The 23291-nt window shown below is 43.9% G+C and overlaps 1 protein-coding gene across 2 annotated transcripts in view; it reads right to left on the bottom strand.

Annotated features, from left to right (window-relative positions):
- SGPP2 (sphingosine-1-phosphate phosphatase 2) overlaps positions 1-23291 on the bottom strand; it is a 133774-nt gene that overhangs the window by 62225 nt on the left and 48258 nt on the right. For both annotated transcript variants that reach the window (XM_070070151.1, XM_008259230.4), the window contains exon 2: positions 7515-7673. In XM_070070151.1, coding sequence (XP_069926252.1) covers positions 7515-7673 — 159 coding nt within the window. The remainder of the gene's footprint in view (positions 1-7514; positions 7674-23291) is intronic.

Consider the following 23291-nt stretch of genomic DNA (forward strand, 5'->3'; position numbering starts at 1 on the left):
TGCCGTCCACAGAGGGCACTTGCAAATGAGACTGCAATGCCAACTGGAGCTGTTCCAGCGAAACAGGCAAAGCACATTTCTGAGTAGTTGGATTTGGAGGAAAATGTACAGTTTTGCCTTTTGAGGCAGGGTAGAGCAGTAGAGAGGAACAGATGGGGCTTAGAGATAGAAGCGGGTGTGATGACCACTATTCCACTAACTGGCTATGTCCCCTTCAAACCACATATTCTCTTTGGGTTTCAGTTTTCTGATCTGTGAAAACTGGCAAGTATGGGTTCTGATTTGAGTCTCAGCTTCTCCACTTCCAGTCAAGTTTCCTGCTAATGCATTTGGGAAAACAGAAGAGGATGGCCCAAGTCCTTGGGTCTCTGCAGCCATGTGGGAGGCCCAGATGGAGCTCCTGGCTCCTGGCTTCAGCCTGGCCCGGCCCCGGCCATTACAGCCACTTGGGAAGTGAACCAGAGGATGGAAGATCTCTGTCCCCCTATCTTTCCCTCTCCCTCCCTGTAATTTTGCCTTTCAAATAAATAAAGTAAATATTGAAAAGAAAAAAAAGGGGCAGTTGTTTTTGTTTTAAGATTTATTTCACTTATTTGCAAGGCAGAATTACAGAAAGAAGGGAAGACAGAGAAAGAAAGAGGTCTTCCGTCCATTGGTTTATTGAATCCAGGAGCCCAGAACTCCATCTGGGCCTCCCATGGGGGTGCAGGGACCCAAGTACTTGAGCCATCTGCTGCCTTCACAGGCACATTAGCAGGGAACTGGGTCAGAAGTGGAGCAGCCAGGGCTTGAACCAGCGCTGATATGGGATACCAGTGTTGCATGCAGTGGTCAACCCACTACACCACAATGCCAGCCCCAGATGAATTTTGTTAGAGAGAGTTATTAAGAGTTAGAGAGAGTTATTAAGATTTTATTTCCCAGAGCCTATTGATTGGTTCATTCTCTTTCCTGTGATTTCACAAATGAGTGAGAGAGAATGTGGGACAGGACCAATCTGGAAGGGGGGGGGGGGCTTTGTAAAGACCCTTAAGGCCCGATGAGCCTGTAGTGGGGAGGGCAGGTTTGGCCACAACAAGAGCATTCTCTCTGCAGTGTCTTTCTTGATAGGACATAAGAGCTGGAATAAAGTGAAAGGGAGGGGAGAAGGACTGACTCCACAACAAAACTCTCCATGAAATGTTCAGTTCTTTGCATTATTTTAGCAGATCTAACCTAGTTTCATTCTTAAAGGTATCCAGCTTCCAGGATTCTGCTGTTTTAATTGTATACCTAGCTAAGCTTTAAAAGCAATCCATGATCCACCGGATAAGCTAAATGAAGCATCAGAAGTGATACTCTATTTCAGGCATGGAATGCCAAGACACTGTGGCAAAAAATGACCTAAATGAAAGATCTCTGTGAGATCCCAGCAGAAAGAACGGGCCATCAAAGAAGGAGGTACCTTTCTCTGAAGGGAGGAGAGAACTTCCACTTTGATTATGGCCTTGTCTAAATAAGATCAGAGTGTGTGAACTCAAGAGGCTTCCATAGCCTTGGCAGCTCATGACAAGAACCTCGAGTGATTACTGACGTGATAAAAGTGTCAATTGTTAAATCAACAATAGGAGTCACTGTGCACCTGCTCCCCATGTAGGACCTCTGTCCTTAATGTGTTGTGCTATGTGAATTAATGGTATAACTAGTCTTCAAACAGTACTTTATAATTTGTGTTTCTGTGTAGGTGCAAACTGTTGAAATCTTTAATATATACTAAATTGATCTGTATGTAAAGATAATTAAAAATGAATCTTAATGAAGAATGGGATGGGAGAGGGAGTAGGAGGTGGGATGGTTTGTGGGTGGGAGGGTGGTTATGGGGGGGGAAGAACTGCTATAATCCAGAAGTTGTACTTTTTAAATTTATATTTATTAAATAAAAGTTTTCTATAAAAAAAAAAAAAGAAGTGGTACTCTGGAGAGCAGCAGCACAGTAGAACCCCTATACAGGAGGATAATTCTATTCAATCAGCAGCACTTCCTTAGAGGTGTGGAGCACAGAGAGGAGCAAAGGGGCTGGGAGTGGTAGGGAAGAATGTGCACACATTCTTCAGTTGTCCTCCTAAGACACACACACAGAACAGTTTTGCAGATAATGACAATATAGATAATCAGAGATAATCAGGGATCCAAATCAGGTGATAATCAGAGATCCAAATTTATTTGTTCTCCACATGATTAGAGGTTTAAGGCTTTTTTTTTCTTTAAAAAAAGAAAACCAAAATGCAAACTTTTCCTTATTGTGTTTCAACAGCAAACCAATACAGTCTATATCACAAACCCCCTACAGACATTGACTTAATATTTAACTAAGGCTAAATTACAGATTCTACTTCAGACAGAATGGGCAGAATCCCTGACGCCTAACTCTATTTCATTCACTATGAGTTAGTGAGGGTTATAATCTGGCCATTGTTGACTAGTTTTAAAGACTCATTAATCTCCAGCAAGAACCAACTTAACAATCAGGGTGATCTTTTGAAGTGAACAGTGGTAGTGGTTTAAATGGAGGATTAAGAGATAATCACATTTTATGTCATCTTTCGGCACTAAAACTGACCCCAATCTAGGGGCTGTGAATTACTGGGATGTGACAAGTTTTTTTTTTTTTTTTTTTCTTACCTCCCTACCTAGGAGATAGCCAGATGGCAGCCTGGCCACATCCATAGTCTATTTTGACAAAGTTCACCTCTTAACCAACTTACGGGACAGTGTTATAAAATAATATCCTAAACTCTATATACTTCACTCTCTAGGCACAATTTAATGTAAATTTTTGGTCTGCTTTGTACTAAGGATATCAGCTAGTTAGCTGCTAAAAATATAATGTAATCAGAATGTGAGAGATGTCAAATAACATCATTTTAGACTGGAGCTCTCCAACATTAGGCTGTCTTGGAAGAATGAAAATGCTCCCCTCCTTCCATCTGAATTTATTCATTTATTTATTTCAAAGGTAGAGTTATAGAGAGCAAGAGACAGAGAGAGACATTTGGTACACACCCCAAATGGCTGCAGTGGCCAAGGCTAGGCCAGCTAGGCCAAACTCCAGGAGCCTGGAATTCCATCTGGGTCTCCCACATGTGTGGCAGGGGCCTCAAATCTTAGGCAGTCCTTTTCCCAGGCACATTAGCAGGGAACTGGAACTGGAGTAGCCGGGACTCAAACCGGCACTCATATGGGACACTGGCATTGCAGGCAGTGGCCTAACCCACTGCTACAAAACACTGGCCCCCCTCTTTTTTATCTACAAAGAAATAAAATGAATAAATACAAAATTTAAAGTCACTAATTATTAGAAGTGAAATTACCTGTGCCTGAAAACTTACAGAACCAACCAGGGCCTTTAACATAATCACTAATGCCATGAAATATCTGTGAAAAGAGACCAGATATAAAAAAGCAAAATACCATAAGAACAGAGAAAATGAGCCTTCCAAGCCTCAAGGATCGATTGTGGTATCAATATTTACACACCCATTTTACACAATAGAGAATAACTTGATTTAGCAAACTTGTGAGAGAGACTTTGCTTCATGTTACGAAGCTGAACACTGCACAGTTTCAATGAAATTACCTCTAATCTTTTTAAGAAACAGCAATACAACTTGCAGTGTTTTACTTAATGCAGAAGTAGAGTCCAGACTGGTTAATTACTGTCCCATGAAGAGCCGCTCTCTGAGGCAGCCTCTCCAGCCGCTCTGTGAGCATCCTATCAGAGCCCTGTTCACAGACTTTTCTGTCTAAGACTCTTTCTAGCCCAGAGACAGGGTGACAAGCTTTGATGTGGGAAAGAAGGAGAAAGAATGATTTGATTGATGTCTTTCAGCTAATTTAACTAAAGCTCTGCTAAGTGTGCCAGGATAAATTCCCTCCGACTTGTCAGGAAAGGTAGTAGAGTATCGGGCTCATCAATACTATGAGGGCAGAAGTAAAACACAATGAAAACAAATAGCAAGGAAAGTCCCAGTCTTAACAACTTAAAGCACATTTATAAAGGATGTTCTTCCTACCACTTAGGATTGGGACCGTTGAGGCCATTTGGGGAGTACACCAATGGACAGAAGACTTTTCTCTCTGTCTCTCCCTCTCACTGTCTGTAACTCTACCTCTCAAATAAATAAATAAAATCTTAAAAAAAAAAAAAAAAAAAACAGGAGAGCCTCTCTGGCACAGGGGCCACATTAAACCTACTCTGCCACTTCTTCCACTGTGATCCTAGGTAAGTTACTTAAGCAACCTATAAAACAGGCTGATAATGACCACTTCTCAGGACTGCTGGCAGCTTTCACCAGGTCAAGAATCTAAAGCTTGTTGCAGTCAATGAGGTGCATGCTAAGCACTCCTTATGAGATATTGATTATTATAATTGGATGTAATACTATCTAGATCTATAAAACAATACCAACATATTGTTATGAAGTACAAATATACTAATGAAAACAGACGCCAATGAAAGCAATAAAAGATGTATAATGGAGAGGAGAACAATTATGAAGGTGAAAAATAGCAGTTACTACAACCATAAATTTTGCTAAGCTACTTCAGACCACGTGAGTCACCTCTATCGTAATACATAATATTCAAATACAATAAAACCAGCTGAGTCTTCACCCAATGACAGCTGCCAAATGAATATAACATTTAACAAGACAAGAGGCTTGGCACTCTTGAATTCAGCTGCCGTCAAACTACTTTGGGATGAGCTAAGGTATTTAAAGTTGCAAGACTTCAAGCTCTGACCTGGATGTAATTAACATTCTTTAATCCTCATTTAGGGATATCCCTTACATGAAAAAAGTCCCCTCAGTGGGAAGCTGATTGCCCTGGCTGGCCTGAGATAACCTCTTGGTGCTTGAATTCTCTCTCCCTGCGAATCTACCACCACCAGGAATTTCCCTTCCATTCATCCACCTTCAACACTGGAGCAAAACCACGCATCTCTCCATTCTCTCTGAAACCCAACATACAGTTCGTTCCTTGCCAACACATAAACACACACCTCCACCTCGCCACAACCGCATCATTTGGAATGGCGTCATTCTTTCCACCAGGAACTGGCAAAAATGGGCACTGTGCCTTGCCCCGCCCATGCCGCCCTTACAGATACAGCTGACCACACAGAACTGCACGCATGCTCCGTGGACCAGGCAGGGAACCCAACTTAAAATATCAAATGATGGATTACCAAGGCTTGGGACAAACCACACATTCAAGGTTACTCTTTTCTTTCTCAGGCCAAGATTTTATTTGCTCACTCTCTGGTCAAAGAATTGTTATTCTATCTCAAACAGGCACTGTGAACTCTTTGAAATGAGGAATCTGAAGCATCAAATAACAATCAATACTGGCAATCAGAGAATTCCTTAGCCTCAGCCTCCCATCAAGACTGAAAGTTTCCACCCTCAGTGGGGAGACCATTGTCCCTGAGCTGACTATACACATTACAGGATATTCCCGGGTTATTAAAAGAACTTAGCATCATCTTCCCCACTTAACCAACATAAACTGTTGGGATATTTAACATAAATACATATCTCAGAAAATAAATTGCAGGGTTAAAGAAATTCAAGCACCATGGGTTTTATACAGGTTTCCAAATCTCAAGAATGGAGGGGATGTGTCCCACTCCCCCTTTCCTGCCCCACCCCAGGTTCCCACAGATCCTGAAGCAGATTTCACAAAAGCAAAGAGACAATTTAGGATTTGCCAGATGCTTGTGACTTTGCAGATTCTTGGGTTGTACTTTGAGTCAGGAGCTATATTTCAGAAGAAGGCCAGGTGGGACACAGGCACGGGGAAAGGAAAGAGTACTTTGTAGTTTCAGAAGAGGATGAAAGAGTCAGGAAGAATATGGGGTCAAATAATCCTAACTAAAACTTTAGTTCTTTTGACTAGAGGCTTCAAACCAAGGCTCCTATATTTGAACTTCAAGGATTCTTTGTTCAGTTGACATATAATATTTTTGAAATGTAAGCCTACATTGAAAAACTAGGAGATCTTGTATGAAAAATGAGATTTGGCAATCCTGGTCCTATTCCCTCTCCTCTCCTCCTGCAGCCTTCATTGGCAGAGCAGAGCGGGAGCTGCTCTGTAGTGCCCCCATTTGGCCACAAGGAGAATGATTAATGGGGACACCCCACCCACCCACTCAGGAGGGCACTGTTTCACTACTCTCATCTGCCCCTGAGGACACTGGCGTTTATGGTCCTTGATCAAGTCCACTCTAATAAATGAGAAGAATAAAGCCCACCATGGGGAGGTCAATTGCTTAAGATTACACAGCTTTTCTTTCACACCCAGACAAGTGTTTCTGAACTCTTATATTTAGGGCAGAATCTTGAGTCACAGAACAGTCTCAGAACTGCTTGGGTCATGAATAAAGTTAAATGAAGGGATCTCAAGCTAAACAGCAGAAAAGGGTTCCACCTGACCACCTGGAGCTGCCACTGGGTTTTCGTGAATTTGCAGCTGCTCCACTATACTGAGTTCCTCAAGGACAATGCCCAGTCTCTCATTATTTTAGTCTATCAAATACTGCTTGGATTTGTAAGTCAACAGCTTCTAGTTTTAGATTTTGATCAAATTTTACTAAAAAGGTTCTCTTGGCCATAGGATGACTAGTTCACAGTAACCCAGAGGTTGAAGGCTCCAAGCAAATAAGTGATAAGGTGATGGGAATGCTAAATTATCTATCTGATCAACACATATTATATACATATTATATTGAAATATAACCCTGTACCCCATAAATACATATAGTTATTATCAGTTATTTAAAAAGAAAAGAAAAAAGAGAAATGGGCCTCTTGGGAGGATATACTGTATACCCCTGCATGGGTTCTGAGCAAGGAGCTTTCTCCTCTGCTCATTACATCCCCTCTCTTCTAGTTTTCTTCACACATGGGAAGGAATACTTCAAGGGACATGAAATCACAGTTTCTACAAAGCAAGTTGCATTTGTAGCTTTTAAGTTTTTTCAAAGTAAATCAGGCAACAAATTCAGCTCTTAGTAGTTTTTAAAAAGCACATATGTGCGGGCCGGCTCCGTGGCTCAACAGGCTAATCCTCCACCTTGTGGCGTCGGCACCCCGGGTTCTAGTCCCGGTCAGGGCGCTGTATTCTGTCCCAGTTGCCCCTCTTCCAGACCAGCTCTCTGCTATGGCCCAGAGTGCAGTGGAGGATGGCCCAAGTGCTTGGGCCCTGCACCCCATGGGAAACCAGGAGAAGCACCTGGCTCCTGCCTTCGGATCAGTGCGGTGTGCCGGCTGCAGCGTGCCGGCCACAGCCGCCACCGCCATTGGAGGGTGAACCAACGGCAAAGGAAGATCTTTCTCTCTGTCTCTCTCTCTCACTGTCCACTCTGCCTGTCAAAAAAAATTTTTAAAAAGGCACATATGTGCAAAGTACTTGAGTAACAAAGCAGGTAATTGTCTTAGAAGAGGCAGTGGATAATAAGTAATGGTGACACTTACCACCCATATCATGACCAGCCTTCTGGATAAATATGGGTCAATATTCCAGTGAGTGAATGGAAGGAATGTGATGTAGAACACTTCTTGACCCAACGCAGCAGAAAATCTGAACAGGTAATAGTAGAAATAATTCTTCACAACATATTCCTGCACATAAGCCTGAAAGACAAAGTTGGGAGATTGATGAGTTCATTCACACTGAGGGGCAAGTTCTAGAAACTCCTGCCTCAAACTCATACAACTTGATTGCCAAGGTTGAACATCTGTCAAACCCAATGTTTTGACATAAAAACAGATCACATTAGTTCTTTGCAAAATTAAATATTATCAAAAACAGAAATATCAGAAGACACAAAAAGTCAAAGATTTTTTTCTTCTTTGGACAGAAGGCTAGAAACTTTAGGGAGGTTGTCATGGTTTCAATATGATTTGCTTCTGAACTCATACAGGACTTTTTTTTAATAATATACATTTTCTTTTTAAAATTTAAATTTATTTTGTAAAGAATACAAATTTCATAAGTACAACTTTAGGGATAGAATTATTCTTCCCACCATACCCACCCTCCCATCCACACTCCCATCCCTCCTCCTCCTCCCTCTCCCCCTGCCAGTCTCATTCTCCATTAAGATTCATTTTCAATTAACTTTGTACATAGAAGACCAACTCTATACTAAGTAAAGATTTCAACAATTTGCACACACACACACACACACACACACACACAGTTTGAGAACTAGTTTTACAGTTACCTCTCATAATACAACTCATTGAGGACAGAGGTCCTGCATGGGGAGTTAGTGCACAGTGACTCCTGTTGTCAATTTAATAATTAACACTCTTAATGGATAACATCAGTGACCACCTGAGGCTTTTGACATGCGCTGCCTAGGTTATGGAAGTCTTTTGAGTCTACATACTCTGTGAGTATTTGGACAAGGCCATAAGCAAAGTGGAAGTATTCTCCTCCCTTTAGAGAAAAGTACATTCTTCTTTGATGGCCACTTCTTTCTGCTAGGGTCTCACTCACAGAGATCTTTCATGTAGAACATTTTTTGCCACAGTGTCTTGGCTTTTCATGCCATATAGGACTTTAAACCCCCTCAAATCATAAGTGAATGGTGCTAAGAAGGTGGAAATTAAATCTAATTATGGTGTTTGAAGGTGGAGCCTCTTGAGAAGGAGAACAAATCAGGTTGGGTCAATAGGGTAGATCTCCTATGATTACATGCTGGTGGCTTTATAAGAGACCACACAGACATAGAAAGATATGCACACACTCCGTGTTTCTAGTCATGTGACACCCCATGCTTCTTTGGGATTCTGTCAGCAAGAACACCATCATCAGAGGGAAACCAATGGAGTCAGTGATCTTAGACTGTGAGCCTCCAGAAGTGTAAGCCAAAGTAAACTTTTTCTATTTGTAAAGTGAGTTACCTCAGGTATTTTGTTATAGTAACAAAAAGTCAACTCATAAAGTAAACTCTATAAGGGCACTTGTGTGGGTCTCTGACTGCAGTGGGCAGAACAATGACCCCCACAAAGATTTTCATTCCCTAATTCCTAGAACCCATAAATCAATTAACTTATGTATTAAAAGGAACTTTAGATATAATTAAATTAATGATCAGGGCTGGCGCCATGGCACAGTGGGTTAATCCTCCGCCTGCAATGCTGGCGTCCCATGTGGGTGCTGGTTCTAGTCCCGGATGCTCCTCTTCCCTTCCAGCTCTCCACTACGGCCTGGGATGGCAGCGGGAGATGGCCCAAGTACTTGGGCCCCTGCACCCACGTGGGAGACCAGGAGGAAGCGTCTGGCTCCTGGCTTTGAATCGGTGTAGCTCCTGCCTTTGTGGCTATTTGGGGAGTGAACCAATGGAAGGAAGACCTTTCTCTCTGTCTCTTTCTCTCACTGTCTATAACTCTACCTCTCAAATAAATAAATAAAATCTTTTTTAAAAAAATTAATGATCTTCAGATGGAGAGATTATCCTGGATTATCTGGGCAAACTGTATATAATCACAAGGCTTCTTTTTTGTGGGGAGCAATCCGGACTAGACTAAGTTACTCGAATTAAGACTTATTCTATGCATCTGCTCTCCCACAATATGGTGCTGGGAGAGAAGTAAACAGCTTCCGCACAGCTGCCTCCAGTTCAACTAATAAATTGTAGGACTTGCTCCTGATTGGAGAGCAGCGTACTCGGCGTGTGGGCAGCCGAGTTAGGATTGGCGGAAGAGGACTATAAAGGAGGAGAGAGACGGCATGCACCAGGAACATCTATGGGGAACATCTAAGGGAACCCGTGCAGCCCCCGAGAAAGCCGGCCGGCGGTGTGCTGCTCCCCTGCGGAAGTGGGGAATGTGGCCAGGGGGAACTGCCCTTCCACGGAGGTGGAAGGGATAGTAGCCAACCCGGGAAGAACCAGCAGCAAACCCGGGGAGGGCCGAGCAGACGAAAGAACAGCGCAGGGTCCTGTGTCGTTCCTCCACGAAGAGGGGGAGCGACATAATGGTGCCGTGACTCGGATAGGAAACCTGACTCGGATAGGAAACCTGGCTCGGATAGGAAACCTGACTCGGATAGGAAACCTGGCTCGGATAGGAAACGTGACTCGGATAGGAAACCTAGAACGGATAGGAAACTTAGGAGGGAAGAAACGGGAAGAACTGGGAAAATATCGGAGAGAAACTAGCAAACAGCCTAGGGAAAATATCGGAGAGAGAGACTAGCAAACAGCCTAGGGAAAAGCCGGACGAAAGAGGTGCCGGAGGAAGCTGTTGAAAGCCTAGGCATAGACTCGGATACGGACTACGGGGGGAAGCTGGGAGAAATCTTTAAGGTCGAAAGCGAAAGTGAAAGCTAGAACAAACAGACTCGGATGCGGACTGTGGGGAGAGGCCAGGAGAAATGAGGGAGGAATATTGTTGGAGGAAAGTTCGGGGAAACATACCGGGTAGAGAAAAATGTTAGGGAAATTGAAGCCGCAGGGGGCAGGCCAAGGCGGACACGAAAGCCACTTTGGGATTCTCAAGTTAACCCGGGAATAGGGGGCGAAAAGTTGAAACCAGAAGCTGAAACGTGAGCCTGGTTGGGATCCGTCTGATTAGCCCGGGGAGCAAAGGACGGGAAGCCAAACCGTGGGGCGGAGACGTACGCTGGGTTGAATTCGCCAGGCTAGCCCGGGGAACTTAGATTGAATGCTAGTGGCGGACACGTAAGCTACGCTGTGTTACTCGCGGAAGCCGCCGCGTGCAGAGAGAGCACGGGGCGTGAATAGATAGGGAACAGGGCTGGCGTAGGCCGTGGTTCAGACGCGAAAGGGTTAAGCGTGGAGACCGCGGAGCGCGAGAAGCCGAGCCGCGCAAAGCCGGGAAGCTGCGCAGATGAGAGAGGCGCGCGGGCTGAAGCGGCGCAGAGCCGGGAACCCGCCGGCGGGGCGAGGTGCCGGAAAGCCGCAGGGATAAGAGAAACAGAAGTTTAGAAGTAAAGTGAGAAAAATAGGAATGCTGGAAGATAGAAGTAAAATGGGAGAAATAGGAATGCCCGGAGATAGAGAAATAGAGAAATAAAAAGGCCTCCCTACAACACTGCAATGTGAGAGCTTGGATTCGGTCTGCCTAATCAAGTGAGGCGATGAGCACCTGCGGGCGGCTAGCAGCTTATGCGCTGCAGGTCACCGAAGATAGGCACAAACCAACACTAATAAGTCTCCCCCACAATACGGCAATGAGAAGGCTTGGATTCGGTCTGCCTAATTAAGGCGGTAAGCGCCAGCAAGCAGCTCGACCAGAGTATGAGCTGCAGGTCACCGAAGATAGGCACGAACCAACACTAATAAGTCTCCCCCACAATAAGGCAATGAGAAGGCTTGGGTTCGGTTTGCCTGATAGGTCTTGTAAGTCCCCTGCAGGCAGAGCAGAGCATGCGCTGCAGGGCACCGAACACAGGCACGCATCAGCGCCTAAAAACCTCCTCACAACATGGCGAAGAGAGGACCCGGATTCGGTTTTCCTGATTGATAGGACTTGTAAGAGCCTGTGGCAACTCTAGCAAGTAGAGCAGAGTGTGTGCCGCGGGACACCGAAGACAGGCGCGTATCAACGCCAAAAATAAAAAGAAAGGGGGATCTGTGGGGAGCAATCCGGACTAGACTAAGTTACTCGAATTAAGACTTATTCTATGCATCTGCTCTCCCACAATATGGCGCTGGGAGAGAAGTAAACAGCTTCCGCACAGCTGCCTCCAGTTCAACTAATAAATTGTAGGACTTGCTCCTGATTGGAGAGCAGCGTACTCGGCGTGTGGGCAGCCGAGTTAGGATTGGCGGAGGAGGACTATAAAGGAGGAGAGAGACGGCATGCACCAGGAACATCTATGGGGAACATCTAAGGGAACCCGTGCAGCCCCCGAGAAAGCCGGCCGGCGGTGTGCTGCTCCCCTGCGGAAGTGGGGAATGTGGCCAGGGGGAACTGCCCTTCCACGGAGGTGGAAGGGATAGTAGCCAACCCGGGAAGAACCAGCAGCAAACCCGGGGAGGGCCGAGCAGACGAAAGAACAGCGCAGGGTCCTGTGTTGTTCCTCCACGAAGAGGGGGAGCGACATTTTTAAAAAAAAAATGGAAAGAGGCCAAAATATCAGAGTCAGAGAGTGATTTGAAGAGGCTTTGAAGATGGGGTAAGGGGCCACAAATCAAGGACTACAGGTCCTTCAGAAGCTGGAAAAATCAAGCAAGCATTCCTGAGGATACAGAAAGAACACAGTCTTGTTTACACTTGCATTTAGTCAATATGATCTATTATTTTTTGTGTTTTTTTTTCAAAGATTTATTTTGAAAGTCAGAGTTACACACACACACACATAGAGAGAGAGAGAGATGTTACATCTACTGGGTCACTCCCCCAGATGGCCACAACAACCAGGGCTGGGCCAGGCCAAAGCCAGAAACCAAGAGCTTCATCTGAGTCTTCCATATGGATGGCAGGGGCTCAAACACTTGGGTCACCTTCTGCTGCTTTTCCCAGGTCATTAGCAGGAAGCTGGATCTGAAGTGGAATAGCCAACACATGATCCAGCACCATACTGGATGCCAGTATGGTAGATGCTTCAACTTCACCCACTATACCGCACACTGGCCCCAGTATGACCCATTTTGGTTTTCTGACTTCCAGAGCTGTAAGAGAACAAATCTGTGCTGCTTTAAACCATGAAGTTTGTGATAATTTGTTAAGGCAGCAAAGAATAATCAAAGCCAAATCTTTAGGAAAAAAAAAAACCTTCTCCTCTAAATGTCTTTAGTTCATATCTTAAATGGAACTAACAGTCAATCCACCAAAGTGATGGTGTGAAAAGCACATAGAGCAAGTGCAGACAACTCCTGTTAAAATGCATAAAACACTGTATCTAGTGCACACGGGTCCCTCCAAAGTGCTCTCCCGTCTTCTACGATGCTCTCCCCCCCTTATCCTGGAAATGGGCAGGAAAAACAAAAGTTAAGGACATTAAAACAGAAATAGGCAATCTCTTTAAAAAGTAGACATCCTTATAGTTTGGTATATTAGTAATAAAAATCAAAATGTTGTCACCATTAAAAGAATCTAAAAAGTATAATACTCTTTCAGGTAGTCATAAACTTTAGAAATAAAGCAAACTAAAACACCAACACTGAAAATGGGGAGGAAAAGGGCCCCTTTGTAAAGGCTCTTATAAGTCTGGATTTTTATTTGTTCTTTTTTTTTATAAATATGTATTTATTTATTTGAAAGTGTTAGAGAGAGAAGGAGAGGCAGTGTCAGAGAGGGAGAGAGAAGTCTTCCATCTGCTGGTTCACTCCCCAATTGGCTGCAACAGCTGGAGCTGCACCGATCTGAAGCCAGGAGCTTCTTCCTGGTCTCCCATGTGAGTGCAGGGCCCAGGGACTTGGGCCATCCTCCACTGCTTTCCCAGGCCATAGCAGAGAGCTGGATCGGAAGTGGAGCAGCCGAGATACAAACCGGCGTCCATATGGGACAATGGTGGACTCAAAAGGTTTTACCCGTTAACACCACAGCGCTGGCCCCTTTTTGTTTGTTCTATACAAAGACTGAGGTCTTTGAATCCTGAGGGAATTCAAAGAACAAATTAATATGTACTTAGTGTGCAAATGTTCACCTCGCGCCTGTCATGTCCAGCACCTGTGCTGTGTGGTTAAAACATTCAGAAGAGCCAGGAGCTCTTATCTATGGGCAATACATTTATAAAGGACCAATATTGTGTTTGAGGCTTTGAAAAAAGCCAAATGTACTTTGTGTACTTACTAAACTTAAATTAAAAAAATGTATTAATTTGAGAGGCAGAGGAGAGAAAGAGAGAGCAAGAGAGAGAAATGGATTTCCCATTGGCTAGCTCACTCCCCAAATGACCACAACAGCCAAGACTGGGCCAGGCTGAAGTCAAGAACTAGAACTCAATCCAGAGCTCTCCTGTGGGTGGCAGGCACCCAACTACTTGAGCCATCACTGCTGCCTCTCAGAATATACATTAGCAAGAAGCCTGAGGCAGCAGCAGAGCTTGGTACTGAACCCAGGCACCCTGATATAGGTCAAGAGCATCTTAGCCACCGGCGCCGCGGCTTACTAGGCTAATCCTCTGCCTTGCAGCACCGGCACACCGGCTTCTAGTCCCGGTCGGGGTGCCGGATTCTGTCCCGGTTGCCCCTCTTCCAGGCCAGCTCTCTGCTGTGGCCAGGGAGTGCAGTGGAGGATGGCCCAAGTACTTGGGCCCTGCACCCCATGGGAGACCAGGATAAGTACCTGGCTCCTGCCATCGGATCAGCGCGGTGCGCCGGCCGCAGCGCACCGGCCGCGGCGGCCATTGGAGGGTGAACCAACGGCAAAGGAAGACCTTTCTCTCTGTCTCTCTCTCTCACTGTCCACTCTGCCTGTAAAAAAAAAAAAAAAAAAAAAAAAGAGCATCTTAGCCAGTTGTCGAAGCTGTCTACTTCTACTTAAATGAAAAAAGATGACCTTGAAAATGGCAAGGATATAACTGTACTCATACTTCTGGCTGCCTAGCAACCTTTCTAAGAGGTTCCCGATTTCATTCCGGCATCACTTTCCCCATCCTCCCTCACAGAGCCTTGTGACTCAGGAGTAAGTTAATGCCAACCTCTGCTCCAAGAGTGGATCTGGATTTGTCTAAACGTGTCATAGTAAGTTCAAGGATTCAGTCTCAAGCCAAGCAGTGCACACTACTCTGGAGACTACTACTGGTTGGGGCAAGCATGTGTTATAAGCTAAAAGGAGCTCTCTCACTAGAGATGAATGTTACTTCTAAATGCATTCAAATTACAGAAAAAGACAATAGATCCCACCCTAACAGAAAGACAATTATTTACAAAATGAACCAAATAAGCAAGTATATACTTTTACCTCTCTGCTAAGATAGTATATGCAGTTTTGCAAAACAATGACAAGGGACTATGACAAGTAAATAAGTAACAAATGCCTTTCTCTAGTGCACAGCCAGGACTTGCCTGATATAAGAACTAATCTCTGCAGGTTCTGTTTTATAAACATGTCTCCAACAGGCTTGACCTTGAGGCAAACCCTGTCAAGAGCTCTTTTTTACATCAAGGTTAGTTATTTTAACCCATCAGCTACCAGGTACACCTGATAATCTGACCAATTTTGAAGATTTACAAGGAGAAATCTTGCTAAATTCCACCAAAGGTCAAATTCCTCCCTGGTGTCATTTCATGTTATCCAAGTATTATATGACATTATAAGACTCAGCAACAATTACTTCTCTACTCTAGAGACTTACCCAAGATGAAGGTCAATATCTTAATCTTACTAAATATTTGAAAAGGCCACCCACGATAACAGGAAACTGCTTTAGTGTTACACATTACTAATTAATATCTTTAAACATGTTTTTTTTAAAATAATTTTCAGGGATTATCTTCTTTGAAGGAAGAGATAAATAACATCTGAATCTTCTTAGGAACAGAAGAACCAAAGGGGAAACTTAACATACTAGCATATACCTGCATATAGGACACCCAAAAGAATCCCTAGATAATGTCTGTATCCATGAGTAAATAGCTTGAGAGCCAACATTTATCTCCAAATACTCAGAGGTTGTAAGTACTAAAGTGAAGCAGTAAGTATTTGTCTTTTCAGAGAAAGAATCTATATCTCCTTATAGGAAATCTCAGTGTGTATGACTTTAATACATCTTGGGAAATAATAAGAATTTTAGTCTCAGTGTACATGCTGGTCCCATTGGTAGCAATTAAAGCAGAGGCAGGGGTTAGAAATAGTAGGTAAAGTGGAATAGCAGAGAGAAAGATAAAGACTGAGAGAGGCCGGCACCACGGCTCACTAGGCTAATCCTCCACCTAGCGGCGCTGGCACACCAGGTTCTAGTCCCGGTCGGTGTGCCGGATTCTGTCCCGGTTGCCCCTCTTCCAGGCCAGCTCTCTGCTGTGGCCAGGGAGTACAGTGGAGGATGGCCCAAGTACTTGGGCCCTGCACCCCATGGGAGACCAGGATAAGTACCTGGCTCCTGCCATCGGATCAGCGCCGTGCGCCGGCCGCAGCGCACCGGCTGCGGTGGCCATTGGAGGGTGAACCAACGGTAAAGGAACCTTTCTCTCTGTCTCTCTCTCTCTCTCACGGTCCACTCTGCCTGTCAAAAAAAAAAAAAAAAAAAAAAAAAAAAACACGAGAGAAAGGAAACAAGCCCTAAAATTCTTCTATATTAAAAGAATATTTATTTATTTTCATTTTATTTCAAAGGTCAGAGAGACAGAGAGGGATTTCCCATCCACTGGTTCCTGTCCCCAAATGCCCACAACAGCTGTAGCTGGGCCAGGGACTAGGAACTGCATCTTGGTTACCCACACTGGTGGCAGAGAGACAAGTATTTAAACTTAAGCCAGTGTATGCAATAGCAGGAAGCTAGATCAGAAGTGGAGCAGCCAGGACTCGAACTAGGCACTTCCATGTGGAATGCCGCCATTCCAAGTGGCAACTTGACCACTATGCCAAACATCTTCCCCTTCTACATTTCAAGGAGATGATGGCGTTGGTTCTGGAGCACACACTCAGGACACAGGTATTAACAACCAATCTTTCAGATCAAAGATCAGGAGAGCTACTCTTAGGAATAAAACATTCCAGGGCCAGTGGTATAGCAGGTTGAGCCGCCAATGCAGTGCCAGTATCCCATAGGGTGCCAGTTTGAGTTCCTGCTGCTCTATTTCTGATCAGGCTTCCTGCTGGTACACCTGGGAAAACAGCAGAAGATGAACAAAGTACTTGGGCTCCCCCACATGAGAGACTCTGGTGAGGCTACCTTTGGCCTGGCCCAGCACTGTCTGTTGAGGCTATTGGAGAAGTGAATGAATGGGTGGTCTCGGTCTCTCTCTTTCTCCCCCCACCCCCATTTCCTCCCTCTTGTTCTCTAACATTGACTTTTAAATAAATAAATTTAGAAAAAAAGAAATACAAACACTTCAGGGCTAGTGTTCTGTTGCAGTGGGTTAAACTAGTGCCTTCAAAACTGACATCTCATTATTGGCTCTGGTTCAAGTCCTGCTGCTCTGCTTTTGATTCACCTCCCTGCCAATGTGCTAGGGAAGGCAGTGGAGGATTACCCAAGTGCTTGTGTTCCTGCCACCCATGTGGGAGAGCTGGGTGAAGTTACTGGCTCTTGGTTTTGGCCTGGCCCAGCCCTAGCTTTTGCAGCCATTTAGGAAGTGAAGCAGCAAATGGAAGATACTCCCAGGCCCCCACCTCTCTTTGTAACTGCTTTTAAAAAATAAATAAACCTTTTTTAAAAAAGAAAGAAAATACTTCTCTGTATGTATGTATGTGTGTGTGTATTACACACACCTGTCACACAGCCAAATGAGGTACTGGTAAACAAGGGCTGACAGAATGGAAATTACCCACACATCCACTACTGCTAACTGCAAAATGTCACTGAAATTCTCATTAGATTTTATCTTATTTCTTGGTTTATTTCTGAAGGTTAAAAAGAAAACCAAGCGTTTTCATAGGGTTCTTGTGATCTCCATCTCCTAATCCCATCTTCTCTCTTTGGTCATAAATTCTTCAAATGCCCATGCTCTAAAAATAGCATTTTCAGTAATTTAACCTCTTGGCCCAAGAAGAGCTGCTCTATTTTGTGGCTATTGGAGTATTCAGTGTTCTCTGCAAGGCTGTCTTAAATGTATAAATAAGTCAGGAAAGAGAGGGAGACCTCAAGACTGCCTGCATGGTATCAGAGAAAGAACATTGAGAATGTACGACTTCTGGACTCAGCCCTGCCAGGAACACGTGAGCAGTGTTTTGTTTTCCAAACACACACTGAGGAATCCTAAATGCAAAGGAAACATACCCAGGTCAGCGCCAGGGGGTATAATAAGGGCTGATCCAGACAGTAGAGGAGTGAATACCCTGTAGACTTGGCAGCCAGCCCAGCTTTTGAGCTTTCAAAGGAGGAACATAAGAAACAGCTTTTAGTTCAAACAATGCATGACCTTGGGGAAGTCAATTTGCCTTTTCTAACCCCAAGGACCTCCATGGCAAGGATGCAAAGAATGGAGAATTAGTTCAGTTGCTTTTTCATGTACAGAATTTGTTTTTTAAAGTAGGAAAAATGTTGATTAAATAAAATGCTGCCTCAGAGCCTATTAGATAAGATGATAAAAGATTGATAGTCTAAAAAAAAAAAAAAAGATGGAAAGTCTGCATTAATTGAAAGTGAAGAGAGGCCCAAGGAACCCCTATTCAGACGAGGCAGCCCTCATTCCCACTGTCCTTCTCTAGAGCTTCCTTTGAGCAGTTCAGTGATCAGCTTGAAAACCACTGACTTTAATCTTTTCCAGACCCCATTTACCACGTTCTTGTAATTAATCTTTGGCCTTGAATACACTGGCTCTAGGTACTCCGGCCTTAAGATTTTTAAAGGATTTGATAAACTCTGAACCAATGTCATTGCAAGGTTATCTTACTTGTATCCCTCCCTCCTTTTATTTATTTATTTTTTTAGATTAGAGCTGTAAATATAAATGTTCTTCCAAAGGTCAAGTTCAAGATACTTCACTATCTTAACTGAGCCAGAAGGAGTTCACATTCTGGAGGGTGGGAATCTGTGACGCTAAGCAATCGACTTTATTGGAAGCAGTAGAAAGAGTTCATTCTCTGTAGCTGACAGAGATCAAATATACATGGGGTACGACTCAGTCTTATTTAAAATTTATTTTAAGATCCAATGTTCTCTTATAGAATAGACTAAGCAGCAGCATTCCCTTCACAACAACTTTGCTTTACAGAAGTTGTACAGGCCCAAGAGAACAAAGCAAGTGAATATGGAGTGGACTGACCAGGAAGAAGGCAGCCACAGAGCCGTGTGGTTAGGACCACAAGCCCTGGAGGCAAAGTGTCTGGGATTGCAGCCAGGCTGCCCTACTTACTACCTGAACAATTTCATGGAAATTGCTTGATCTCCCTGAGCTTCGGTTTCCCCAAATGCAGAGGAATAATAATAGCACATGCCACATAGGGATGTTGGCAGGAGTAAATGAGCTAGTGTTGATGGTGTTGGCGAGGTCCTGAGATCAGAAACCGGCAAAGAAATTTCTCGGTGAGACCTGGCTGCTGGCTATGATGATGTTGACAGTGGTGGTGGCAGCAGTGAGGAATTCTGGAAAATGATTTTCTATTTTAATGTGAAGACAAATCACCTGGGGATCTTGTTAAAATGCAGATATTAGTGCAGTTGATTTGGGGAGGGTTGAGAATTCTGAGCTCCAAGCTGGTGCCAATATTGCGTCAGTGCCAGCCCATGGGCCACACTGAATAGCACGGTACAAGGGCATCCCAATGAAGGGCTTACTCTCCAATTTTGTCCTCTACTGGAATTAATAAGTAAGGTAAAGTGATCAAAACAGCAGATTAAAAGGCTGGTGACAAACCAGAAGGGGAACCACTGATGAAGTTTCTCAAGAAAGTGACAGCAGTACAAATGCAGGAACTGAGCCCAGATAGGCACCTGGACCCTGGAAGATGCTAAAGGGGAGGGCACGTGGGAGACACATTCCACTGACACAGCAGTCTGATCAAATGACTGAATGATTATGGAGAAAGAAATAAGCTATCTTAGGGCACCTGGACTTGACTCAAGAAGGTTTGCATAAATCCCTAGGTAACAAATTCAAAATGAGCGAAAATGGAGAAATGGAGTTTGAACAGCATTCCTAACCTCTCAGACCATCACAACAGTGAAAAACAATTCTTGTTTCCCTAAAAAGGGCTTTGGCCTCATTGTCAGAATTCTGGCTTTCAAACAAGGTTTTAGGACCTCTGCAGGAAGAAACGTCTGTAGTTATGTTCTCTTCCAGAATAGAGGCATCAATTTACACTTTTTCAAGAAAACAATCAAAGCTAAGAGGAGGGTATCTTATTAAAATCAATGGTTTTGGAAGTTTCAAACTTTTTTCAACCCAACCTGCCTGGGAAATTCTTTGTCATTTGTAGCTACATCTGCAATACATACATTTGCCCTAAGAGGCCTGCATGCTTGTTCTCATGCACTCCTGAGAGTTGTCACATTCTTACCCAAGATCATGGTTCAAGGTAGGCAAAGTCCTCCAGTGCTCGGGATTGCAGAAGGAGACAGGTGCCAGCCTGCTGTCTCCAGACTGACAACCATTTATTTATTTATTTATTTTTCCCCCCAAAGAAAATTTTTATTTTAGGAGTACAAATTTCATAAGTACAACTTCAGGAGTATAGTGATTCTTCCCACCATATCCACCCTCCCACCCTCACTCCCACCCTACCTCCTCCTCCCTCTCCCATTCCCAGTCCCATTCTCCAGTAAGATTCATTTCCAATTAACTTTATACACAGAATAACTCTATACTATGTATAGATTTCAACAATTTGCACACACACATATACATACACAAAAACTGTTTGAGAACAAGTTTTATAGTTAATTCTCATAATACAACTCACTGAGGACAGAGGTCCTGCATGGGAAGTAAGCGCAGAATGACTCCTGTTGTTAACTTAACAATTGACACTCTTATGTATGATGTCAGTGATCACCTGAGGCTCTTGACATGAGCTGCCAAGGCTATGGTAGCCTTCTGAATCCACAATCTCCATCAGTACTTAGACAAGGCCATAAGCAAAGTGGAAGTTCTCTCCTCCCTTCAGAGAAAGTACATCCTTCTTTGATGGCCACTTCTTTCCACTACGGTCTCTCTCAGAGAGCCTTGAGCCTTAAGTCGGCCATTTTTTTTTTGCCACAGTGGACTAACAACCATTTATTGAAGCCAGGGCCTTTTGTGAAAAATTCCTTCCAAGGTCAGAGTGATGTCCTCCAAGGCAGGAGGACATTGCCTTGTTTGCTGACTCTCAAACATTGTACATTCAGCCAGAATTCCTAATCTATCCATTGGAGAGTGGAAAGCACAAACGTGAGAAATCAGGATTCTCTAAATAGAACCTATACTTTGCAAGACTTTGGACCTTTACCTCTTTCCAAAAGACTGGGCTCTGGTGGCAATGCCATTGCACACTGCAGAGATGAGTATCTATAAAAGCCATACTCTCCAAGCTACTCTGAGACACTTAATAACGTGTATACCCAGGTACAAACCCAGCTACTACCTAGACTGGGGTGGGGAACATCCGGCCTGCAAGCCATATAAGGCCCTTGAAATCATTTGATCTGTTCTTGCTAAAGCAATTGCAGATGGGACTCCAAATTCAATAAATTTGTAGCAGGCTATCTTTTAAGATGATAATTTTCTATGGCCCATGAATGATGTTATACATATTCAAATGGCCTTTGGCAGAAAAAAAGATTTCCCGCCACTGCCCTAAACCTTTCACTGCTTATACTTTGGCAATGGAAGACTGACAACGAGCAAGATATTTCATAGCACTATGTACTATGGTGAAGTCATAGCAGGACCATGTGCCACAAAGTGCTACATGTGTGTCACAGGAATGCTCTCCAAGGAGGAGCCATCTGAGCTGAGCTGCCAGTGAGGAGAGGAGGTGGTCCTGTCCAGGTCCATGGGTTAGAGAGAACACAGTAAAAGGCACTGAGAACACTTGGGGAAGCAGGAGCCAGCTCTGTGTACTGGTGCAGGGCAGGTATAAAACTGAGAACTAGGAGACAAAGTCAAGAGCAGAAGCTGGATCAGGCCATGTTTAGGCATCAAAGCTGGGAGAACTGGAGGGTTTTAAACAGAGGTGTGACCTGATCTACTCTGGTGAGATGAAAACAAATTTTGGTTCAGAAATGGTGGGATGAAACCCTGCTTTAATCCTTTTTATTTTTTTGAGATTTTTTTTTAAACCTAGTAGAGAAATATCACTAATTAACAAGGCTTAACTAGAAGTCATTAGGGTGGAGTCAGATTGTGAGCTAGGCATGTGGTGGCCTGAAATCACAAATCTATTGACTAGTATGCCCCCATCACTTTAAATTACTTTTATTTTTTTTTAAGTTTAGGAATCAAGACTTTATGACCTATAAAGAAAATTAAATCGTGATTACTTAGGAAGCTAAGGAAGATTGACAATGTCCCTTGAAGGGGAAAACAGAAGCAATGGGAATGTGTGAGGGTTTTTTCTTTCATCTTCTGATGCAGATAGAATTACAAGTTGAGTGATCTAAGTGATGTCTGCGCAGTGCTCCGGTGATTAAAATTTCAGGATGGCGAGACTGAAAGTCAATAAAATGGAAGGACAACTTCTTCGAATAAGAGCGTGAAAGGGAACCGCGCACTCATCACTTTCATCTGCTTTGTTGGCATTCACTGGGATCTCTCAGTCTGCATCTAAGAATAAGAGGGAGGCTTGGGGGGGATGGAACCAGTGTGGCTTTTCTTTACTGTGGAGTTTAAGCTGTAGCCTTCTGCACAACCTGAGCTTTGTTTTCCATCTGATTGCAGCTCATTCTCTGAGCAGCTGCTCTCTTTCCTTTTTTTCCTCAAGGGCCAACTGCCTTGCAGGGAAGCATCTGGAAGGGTGAGCCAGAGCTGCATATTTAGATTCTCTAAATTGTGAGACCAAGCCATGGCAGCCTCAGTGTGCCACCTAAACGGATCTAGAGACCGACCGGCCTTGCGGCTGGAAAAAACGGACTCTGAACAAAAGAGGGAGAGGGTAAGAGGTGAGCCCTTTACCTGGATAGGACAGCACTGTGTAGCCCTCACTGCACAGACCAGAGAGGAGGGACTGTGCTACAGAACCTCCTCTGCAGACAATAAGCCCCACAGGAGACAAGGAGATGACACAAAGAACAGAAATAACCACTGCCATTTTTAAAGGGGGCGGGAGAGGCAGCTGCTCCTTAAATTCTCAAAATGTCTTAAGAACTTAACTGTTTTTCAAAACATTTTGGATCCGCTAAAACCTGAAACACATTGTGCCAAACATTCTTCCATTTAATTGTTAAGCCCTTGTGTGTTCACGGGGATTTTTGGTGCAGATGTTTCTGATTTGTTTATATTAACTTATCAACATGACATTTAGAAGAGCTATATGATGTTCAAGAAGGAGTCCTATAAACTTGGATTCATTAGCTTTAATCCAAGAATTCCACCCACCCTACCTCCCCAGTCCCTGACCCCAGCTTACACACAAAGATTTCACAATATGCACACACACACACAATTCCCACTATACACACACATACATAATTCACAATGTACACACAACTTCCTAATGTACACACTCACTCAAATCCCAATGTACATACAC

The sequence above is a fragment of the Oryctolagus cuniculus genome, chromosome 3 (genome assembly GCF_964237555.1).
Source record: "Oryctolagus cuniculus chromosome 3, mOryCun1.1, whole genome shotgun sequence".
Lineage (NCBI taxonomy): Eukaryota > Metazoa > Chordata > Mammalia > Lagomorpha > Leporidae > Oryctolagus > Oryctolagus cuniculus.